The sequence below is a fragment of the Tenrec ecaudatus genome, chromosome 10, assembly GCF_050624435.1.
Source record: "Tenrec ecaudatus isolate mTenEca1 chromosome 10, mTenEca1.hap1, whole genome shotgun sequence".
Taxonomy (NCBI): domain Eukaryota; kingdom Metazoa; phylum Chordata; class Mammalia; order Afrosoricida; family Tenrecidae; genus Tenrec; species Tenrec ecaudatus.
This window is the reverse complement of record NC_134539.1, coordinates 53,352,853-53,362,941: the sequence shown is the minus strand read 5'-3', so window position 1 is coordinate 53,362,941 and position 10,089 is coordinate 53,352,853. Positions and strand designations below refer to the sequence as shown.

The 10,089-nt window shown below is 41.7% G+C and overlaps 1 protein-coding gene across 1 annotated transcript in view; it reads right to left on the bottom strand.

The window, feature by feature from the left end:
* Positions 1-3,391: 3,391 nt before the first annotated feature.
* PAPPA (pappalysin 1) overlaps positions 3,392-10,089 on the bottom strand; it is a 281,949-nt gene continuing 275,251 nt past the window's right edge. The window contains exon 22 of the mRNA XM_075560393.1: positions 3,392-9,732. Coding sequence (XP_075416508.1) covers positions 9,625-9,732 — 108 coding nt within the window. The 3' untranslated portion in view covers positions 3,392-9,624. The remainder of the gene's footprint in view (positions 9,733-10,089) is intronic.

Here is a 10,089-nt window from a genome sequence, read left to right as displayed (position 1 = left end):
AATTTACATGCCCAAATACCTTGTTCTCCTGCTGCTGTTGAATCCGTTCTGATGAAAGCAGCATGATGTCTTAGGTCTCTGGGTTGTGACAGCCAGTGCGCATTGTTGTCCATTTCGAGTGATGAGTCAATGCCAGCTCACAGGGGCCTCAAGTGTGCAGAAAACTGTTCTATTGAGATTTCAAGGTTGTGACCTCTAGGAAGCAGATCACCAGGCTTCACATTTGATGCTTCTTTGAGTGGATTTAGATCCCGGACCATTCCGTTAGTTGTGAATGCTTCACCATTTGAACCACCCAGGGACACCCAGCTGGTGCTCTGATCTTGGGGGAAAGAAACCAACTAGATTTCCCTTCCTTAAAAGTTGATTATTTAAAAAAGGAAGTCCACAAGAAATAACAAGCAGGGGTTTCAATGAGTTTCTAGAATGACAGAATATTAGGGACCCTAAAGATCATTTCATAAAATCTTACTGTTAGTAGATTGGAAAACTTTTCTCTCGCTTGCGATCACCACCTTCATCCAAACACACTGCCACGGAGTCAATCCCGACTCCCAGTGACCTTCTGGGACAGGGTGGAGCGCTTCCTGGGGGTTTCTGAATCTGCAATGGTTTATAGGACAGAAAACCTCATCTTCTCCTGAGGATGGTTTTGAACTGCTGACCTTAGGGTTAGCAATCCGACGAATAAGCTATTGTGCCACTAGGGTTCCTTTGTCATCATTTATTTCTCAGATTAGACAATCTTCTCATAGTTCCCTGTGTCCGTTCTTGTCTCCTACTCTCACCTTCTGATGACGGGCCTTCTCCGTCACACATCTGGCCGGGTCATTCTCCACTAATCCCTTTCCACACTTCATCCTGCTGCCAAGGGAACCCTGAACATTTAATATGGACCATGAGGCCTTGAGAGGTTCAGTGCCTTGATGTGCTTTCCTTCCTTCTTTTTGGAACACTCATTTCTGTCTTTACTTGCTTTTAGGCCTTTATTGCTGTTTCTTAAAAGTCCCAAACTTCCTCTCCTCTCCTACCCCACCCTCCAACCCTGTAAGATGTTGCCCATGCTGGGCCAATTTGCTTACATGGACTCCCTTGCTTTTTTCGCATTGCCGACTACTCTTGTCTTGGCAAAGGAAAGTGACCTGCCCAAGGCCATGTGGCAGTTCATCCTTGGGCCAGGTTACCTTGATTCCCAGCCCACTCCCTTGTACAACCGCTGCGCGTTTCTCTCCATAAACTCACGTTTCATTCATTCAGAGAGAGTCAGACAGTCATTCAAAGCAAACTTTGCTATCTTCTGAGTTGAGGACCAAGCTGTGTTTTTGTCCTAATTTCTTATTAAAAGGTAAGAACTAGATAGCTTGGCCAATGTCAATGTAGCATAATATAGTGCCTGCTCCCTCTTTTAAGTTTTGATAGTATGTTTCTTATTTAGACAAACCCTAAACATGAATACTATAGAAATAATATATAGATACAGATAATATAGGAATATCACATAAATATATATCAAACAATATATTCTACTAAATATTTATTAAATAATATATCAATAAGAGGGACAATATTTAAATGAGGTGGCTTTGAATTGTTTGTGGAAAAATTCCATTATCTTTCCATTCTATTTTCTACCAACCGTTTAAAGCATTCTCATATATAGATACAAATGCTTAGTATTTCTGCCTACTTTGAAGTTTTCCCATGTGAGAAAGACTGAACAACTAATGCTGAAATGATTTATATTACTGTGGTGTGTGTCTGAGTGTGTATGTGTTAGAATTGGAGGAAGGAGGGGCACAAAAATGGTGATCACATGTGTTCTAAGAAGAAACGCTTTGTTTCATGATATTCTATTTTTACAGTTTAAAAAGTAGTACAAGAATCCGTATTAAGGCCCCATGTCTATGTGAATATAATATCAAGAAAATTACTTTTAAAAAAAGGATCCAAACTAGACCTATGATTGCCGTGGGCAATGGAGGAAGAGCTTTTGCTTAGAGGAGCACTGAGTTTACTTGAATGGTGGTGGAATAATTTGGAGAGGTCTATCAATAATGATTGTACAACACGAAGAATATCATGAATGGCACATTATACTTGTAGAAGTTGTTGAATTGGACAATGTTTTGTTGTGTATGTTTTCCAAAATTGAAAAAAATTACATGAATAATGAGTACCTGGAAGAACAAAATATTCCCAAATTCATTGTGGTAAAGATTATAGAACTCAAAAAAAGGGGGTAATGTCTTAATCTTTGTTTCAGAAATATTTGTCTTTTTCATGAACCCATTCTTTAAATCTTGTTTCAGTCTTCACGATGAATTGATCAGAAGGAACAAAGAATACACCCCTCTGCTACCTTGTTAGTCAACCTTTCACACTTGTGCTAATAGAACAGTCCTACCTGCCTGAGTTTTCACACGATTATTTACGTCTGGAAGTAACAAACGCTGAGGCGCAGAACTTGGCTGTGATGGTTAAGATTATGTGTCAATTTGACCGGCCTTGATTCTCAGTGGTTTGGCAAGTATGTCGTGATGTCACTGTTGGTCCGTAATGATGTAGTCATCCTCAATTTTGTGATCTGTTGTGGTTGTTTCCCTTTTTTGCATAACACTGATTTTCACATAACTGACCTTTGGAAACCAACTGTGTGGATAAGTGAGGAAATGGGTTGCTTTTCTGTCATCATTTAACTTAATTTTGAAGTAACCAATTATTTGGCAGGATATAATAATGATTTTTCCCACTCTTCTTTCTTTCTTCCTCCTCCTCTTTTTTTTTGAAAGTGACCTTCCTAAGGCCTCCCAGTGGGTTCTATTTGTAAAACATCTAAGAATCTGTGATGAATTGTTCTTGACTTCCCTTATGTCCCCAAACTGCCTTTCAGTGCAGCCTTCAAATTTAGCAGGAAAACACGCATTTTGAGTTACTTAGTGGTGGTAGTCCAAAGTGGGACATGGTGCCAGGAGAGACCAGCCCCTGGAGAAGGACATCATGGTGGTAAAATGTAGGGGCAGTGACAAAGCGGAAGGCCTTCTGCGAGGTGGGCTGACACAGTCACTACAGCAGTGGGTTCAAACGGGAACAATTGTGACAACGGGGCAGGATCAGGCGGCGTTTGGCTCAGTTGAGCACCAGGTCCCTATGAGTCAGACTGACTTGAGGGCAACCAACACAGACGACCACGATGGCTGTGTTAGCCAAGCACTCACTGTGCAAACCCTTGGCTGCTTTAGTGCATCTCATTTTCATTCTGTTATAAAGGTAAATAGAAATCAGAAACGCTATAGTGTACTGACTTGTCATAATGATTATGACAAGAGCTAATGCAGGTCCAGCACGCTTCTAAGCCGTTTGCATATTTATCTCCTATAATCATAGCAACAGCTTTAGGGGTGCACGCTTTTATTATTGCCATTTATCATCAACAAGGAAACTAAAGCTTACAGCAACAAAATAATTTGCCAAGGATCATGCAGCTACCACCTGATAAAAGATTGAAACAAAGCAAAACCGTATTGTCAGCTGTATGTACATTTGATGAGTTGGTTGACAGAGCGTTCAATTATGAAGAAAAGGAAATGAAAAAGGAATGGGCTGAAAGTACATTGTTGAAGCTTTTGTTCAAAAGTCAGGTATCATTGGAAAAAGAGATATGTCTTAAACCCCTGAAAACTGAACTCTCTTATAGCATTTAATATATTTTTCAATTATTACATATGCAAATATAGATGGTTCCAAAATAATTACATAAAGGACTAGCCATAGATGGATTTTAGTATTCTATCACCATTGGTCTAATTTTAGGCTCTGGTGTTCTCTTCCATTACAATGTGTATATACCAGAGTCCCTTAGAGCTCGACAACAGACAAAAAACACACCACTACACACTGAAGCATACAAGCTATTATATATTTTCATAATATAGAACTTTAAGGTATAGTAATCAGCAGTGGTAAAATAGTTCTGTCTTTAACATTACTATTATTATTTTGCGAGATCCAACCTGTAATTGAGACCAGAGAAACAGTATGGAAAAACAAATCCACAAGATAGGATAAAAATGTCACGAACAGCAAAATATGTCGGAGTATTTAAAACCATATAGAAAAAATAAATTAGATGAATAATTGGGTAAATATAAATTAAAAAGATGACATTCTTAATAAATAAAGTTACTATTTACAATTTTATATATTGCTGAAGAATTAACTTAGATCCATAAAAAATACATAAACAGGAAAAAATCAAACCCAAAAAGTAGGAGCAGCAAATTTATGCGCGTGAGGTACAGAAAAAGGATTGGAATCATGTTTTATTTTTGGTGTGTAGATTACTTTCTTTTCTTTTTTAAATTGTTTTTTTTCTTTTTTTACAGTAGGCCACTAGAATTCCTATGAGAACAGATTTTAAGCACTTCAATGGAAAATCATTTTTTGGTAGTTTCCAAAAGGTGCCAAAACAGATTTCAACATCATAATAATTAGAAATACCCATGATAAGGATACAAATAATAAAAAGGTATAATATGATACATAAATATGGAAGAGCAGTTTGTAATATGAATACATTTTCTCTAGACGAGATCACAGTTTCATTTTGTAAATATTACATTTAAGTATATATATACACACATATATGTACAACAATATATACATGTGCATATATATGTAAATTCATATATATATAATATCTTTATATAGATAGATATATGCAGACAGGTTATTGATTATAGAGACCCAAGAAAGCAACTCAATAATTGTTTAAAATTTTCCTCCTTGACGACTGCTGGTGTGTAGATTAAGAAGCCCCGAGGTGTCTGCACTCAGATGATCTCATCTGGATCGGTACCTGTTCTTTAATGGAACACTTGATTCTGAGACATGAAGTGTCTACTGAAGAAGGATTTCAGGGACTCCCCTCTGGACAGGTGGAAACAGGTGATCGGAAGTCCTGAATGATGACAGTAAGCTGACTTTTACACTGTAGAAAATAACTGTCTTTTCATCAAACTTTAGAATTGATCAAGGCCAGAACAAGGGGAGGAACACCATTCACTTTACCCCCAAAATAAAAGATCCCCAAGCGCAAGCCTCTCTCTTAGGGTGGACGATGGCCTGGCAGCTCCAGCGTAATTATTTGAGACAGCAAACGAGCAATTCATTTTCTCCCTTAAGTGGTCGATGGGCCTGCGTGTTCTTGAGAAGCCACCTGTGGAGTTGCATTCAAACCTTGGCTCTCACAGACACCCACGGCCCATCTGAAACCACAGGGCCTCACAATTCCATGCCCTCCCACTGTGAGGTAGGTATGTATTAGTATGCCCATTTTGCAGCTAGAGAAACTGAGGCAAGTGATGAAGCAGTTTGATGACTCGTTCAAGATCACCGAACGCATGGCTGTTGGGAGCAAACTGCCTTCCCGGCTCTTCACCTGGGGGTGTCACTCCTCTCTCGGCTGTTAGAGAGTACATTTCTTTTTAAACAGTTGGTAACAGTTTGGCCAGTCTTTCATAAACTAAAAGTGCAGGCCTTATGTATTTTTACCATTTTGTTTCTATATTTCTGTTCGTTTAGTTTGGTTTGTTTTCTCAAACTCCATTGGAATTACCTGTCTGGTCACTGAGAATTTAGCAGCTTTTAAGGAATGTGCAATGTGATTCTGAGTGCAGTCTCTAGAAAGCCCAGTGTTGCACAGGCAAACACAGACCTTTTATCATGTGAAAACCACCAGGATGCACTACGTCTCCTTTAATGTTTGGTAAAAATCAGTATCAAGCCTTCCCCATTCCCTACTGTCACTGATGGTCACCAGACAGATGAACAACGACGCTCCCTCAATGACACATCTAGAGAGGAAATGACTTATTTCCTGGGCCTACGACAACTTACAGAAGCTAACAAGACAGCATCATAGAATCCCCCGCTATGTCTCCTAGGGACATTTTATGGTTGCTATCTACTTAGTTTGTAGAATGAACAACTTTCTTTAGGAAACACAAAAATAGTGTGATTTTTCTCTGAGTTATTTTTTTTAATCATGCATTTTTATTTCCACTGCATCTCCTTGTCTTCTCTTAATCTCTCTGTACAGCTATCACCACCAGAGCCTTCCTTTTGTTTCCCCACTTGAAGCAGTTCCAGAAACAACATCAACAACAACAAACACACAGCTTGCGAGATTTTAACTTAATGGATTCCTTCCTTCCTTCCTTCCTTCCTTCCTTCCTTCCTTCCTTCCTTCCTTCCTTCCTTCCTTCCTTCCTTCCTTCCTTCCTTCCTGCTCTTCAGTTCTTTTCCTTTCTTCCCTCTTTCTTCCGACTTTTTTTTTTAACACAGGTAAGCCCTACAACACATTGACAGTTACAACCAAGTTAAATTGAACCTGGAAGGGAGGTAGCTGAAGTCTGTCTCTTAGAATTATTTTCAACAAATAACGTTTAAGCATTGGCCAAGGTGGGAATGACACCAAGAGAACTGCCTAGCCAGGAGTAGCCGCTGGTGTCCCTCCCCCCCATCTTTCAAACGCTGCTACTTATGATGGTTGCTCTCTCCCCGCCTTTACACCCAAATATATCAACTAAGATTGACTTGCTAAGAACTGTTTTCCCTTAAAATATTGTTGGCACAGGAGCTGGAGATAATACAAGACCTCTGGGGAGGCAGTTCCGGTTTGGCTTAGAAATGTTTCTAAGGCGGAGCTTAGAGGGCTGGTGTCCTCTGGTTAGCAGGGAGCTCATCAGACCCATAATCTCCACATGTTTTAGGACCCCTGCGCTTCAGTGCGATTCTCTCATAAGTATTCTGATGTTGTAAAGTGAAGATGATTCAAGGGATGAGATAATGAGTCTATTCCCAGGAAGAAAATAAAACTGGGAATCGCTGCATTGGGTGAACAGCTGATTAACCTCCAGTAAAGTTTGAGATGTCCCTCTGGTGGCCTGGGGCCTAGCCATGGGTCAAGTAGTTCCTCTTGCCAGATATCCCTGGCAGACATAAATCGGTGGTTGACAGGTTTGAATGATGGTAAGGACACTGGGGTGGGTCTTTACCTAGAAGTACTCAATGCAATCTGCGAGTCTGAAAATAAGTCAGATTCCAAGAAACCTCACTGAGGTGGAAAATGTGGAGCTGGAGGAAGGGGAGAGTGAAGGAAGGAAGGAAGGGGTTGAAGACGGAACTAGGGGAAGTTTGAGGTTTTTCCGTGGTTCCTGCACTCTAGCTTTTATAATGTCACCTTTCTGGCCTCCAAGCTCTCTGCATAACTTACCGGTGTAACTAAACCACCCAGAAGACTGACGCTGCCATCTTTTTTAACTTGAACTTTCCAAATTAACACTACTGAGGAGACATTGCTAATCAGGCTAGGACAAGAGAGGAACTTTTAGCCTTGCTGGGAGTTCTAAGATACTGGAGAGGGTTGCCAACATGGGATCAAGTTTCTCAGATTAATTATTATGTTGCATTTATTTAGCTAAAGGTTGGTCCTAGTCATTACAGAAATCTTGAAAATAAATTAGAGATGGGATCATAAGCAGGAAATATAAAAGGATTTGATCCTGGCCTGAACAAGGGTGGTGGCCGCTCCATTCTGGTGCCCAGTCTGAGTCTTGGTAAAATGATGTAAGGCATGCTCACTGTCTAAACACTGCTTCTTGGTCTTTGGGCACCTGTGTGAAAAAAGCGCCTTGGTGGGGCTGATCTGCGTCTTTTCCGTTGTTGTCGATCAACGTGTAATTTCTGTTGAGCGTGATATAGTGAGAAGTTGCTGAAAGTATTTTTCGTCCCCATGGTAGGTGAACAGTGCCGGCTTTGGATACAGTAATGAGGAGCAGCAGCGTGCAAGCCTGGTCATTCCCAGTCCTCCGCTCGTCTCTGCGGATGTGGCTTTTCTTCACTCAAATGAGAGATGGTTTGACTCACAGCAATACTGGTTAGACCCCGAGTCTCTTCACTTTCTCAGCTCAAAATGTCTGAAAGTATGGCGGGTTTAAACTTTTCCCCCCACCGCATTCTATACTAATTTCCTCCAATTCAAAGAGAGTGAACAGGCAGCTACTAAAAAAAAAAAAAAAAGGTAAAGGGGTCCCCAAAGAGGTGGAGGTCTTCATCTGCATTTGAATAATGCCCTCTTTCCATTTGGAGGCTGACCATGGAGAGAGGGACAGGGGACCCAGTCACAGTGTAGAAGGGAGAACTGGAAGCAGGAAGACTGTATGGTGGGCACCATGACCATGTTGGGTTGTGGGGGCCTGAGGCTGTGAACTCTTTTGACTTTGCTTTGATGGCCCACTAGGCCCTAGTCTAGACTGATTTTATCCAAGATGTTCATCTGTCTCCAAAATCTGACTGACTTGGGCAGAAGAGAGCTCCTCTGGACCAAAGCCTACTCTAGTCTGCTGGGCTAACAACGTTGGGACAAATAGAATAATGTAAGGGCCCTACAGTTCCAGCAGTCTATGGGTGACTCCAAGATTGCAGAAAGGTAACACTGTTCCTCTTGATTACAAAATCTAACACTGGCTTAGACATTTGGGGTTCTCGGCAAGGGTTCCAGCATCTTAGGTCCCTTAACTCCTTTCCAGGATAAGCAGCCACCCATGGAGACTTAACTTATTTTTACCAGATGGGCCGGTGAGGGTTTTCTCTTACAGAAGGACTAAGGTAAGGAGTGGTGGAAGAATATGGGTCACTTTTAAGGCAGGCTGTTGAGTTGTGTGGGTTTTTTCCTAACCTAGTCCTACCATCTTGGGTTACTCAATGTATAGGATAGAGCAGCAGGAAAAGTAGCAGCAAATGTGGTCCCAAGGCAATATTCAAAGAACAGGTGGGTACTGAAGGGGTACTATCACTTAAAGCCTCAAGCAGGGGGCTGGTTGAACACCTTGACATTCCAATCCTAAACCTCTTCCAAATTGGCCTTGAACCTTGGAGTCGGGATCAAACTCCCATGGCAGCAGAAGAATGAGGGGCCTTTGCCTACCTTGGATTCTTTACCATTTCCTGGCTTCGGGTTCCCTAGAACATAAGTAGCCAGGGACCATTTAGCTTCCGGTCCCCAAAGACTGCACACATATGCATACCCTACGTGTCCCAACCCTTCGGGACAAGCTATCTTGCCATCACAATGCTCAGTCTTAGTCGTTTCTACAACTCTTTGTCCAAAGGATAGTGCTGGCTGGGAACTTGGGAGAGACTGAGTTCTGTTCCAGTCTCTCTCTGCTCAGTCTCCGATGCTGCCCTTGCACAGATGTTTGTATGGGTGTGTGTGCATGCATATGTTCTAACCACAGATGTACACACTCCTACGTACAGAATGTGTTTCTTGCTGCGGCGGTATAACACATGGTTAGAATTTTAGGAGGTTCTGTGACTGCAGGCTATATTTGCAAGCCATCTAAGACTTTGAGATGGGATTCCATTCCATCATGAAACAGGGCAAGACTTGGTTCATCTGCCCCACTGGGAGTCAATCCTGGGTGAAATTAAAGGCAGACCGGTTGGGTGCTAAGGATCCCTGGTGTGGAGAGGCCATTCCATTGAGCAGCTGAGTGTGAAATCAATACCAAAGGGATGCGGGTCCTGGTGCTGAGAAAGTTTGGACAATGCCTTGTCCTTCCTTTAGCCATGGTTGTATCCCCGGAGGTCTTTCTGGCTGTGTTCTTGAGCCTGGGGATCCCGACAAGCACAGTCACCTTGTAGGTCACAGGACATGGGGAACGGGGTGACCTGGAAAGGAAAAGAGAGAAGGTGTGAGTACAGCTGTTTGGGGTCTGAGACAATACTTTTCAGAGAGGCAGTGTCAGGCAGGAGAACAGTCAGTGGATCTGGGTAGCAGAAGATGCAAGTTCAGATGGTGGTTCTGCTTCCTAGCTCTATGGTAACCTTTATCAAATCCTTCAGGCTGCGATCATCATGGCTTCCTCTAGGGAGTAGTGGTGTGGAGCACTTGCTCTGGACCAGTGTTTTCCAGAAGGAAAAAAAAAAACTATATGCTTGGGACAAATCTGAGATAAGTACACTTTTAAAGATGGATAAACAGGGCAGTCGTTGCTCAAATAAGAGATAAGTCTGATCTTTAAAGTA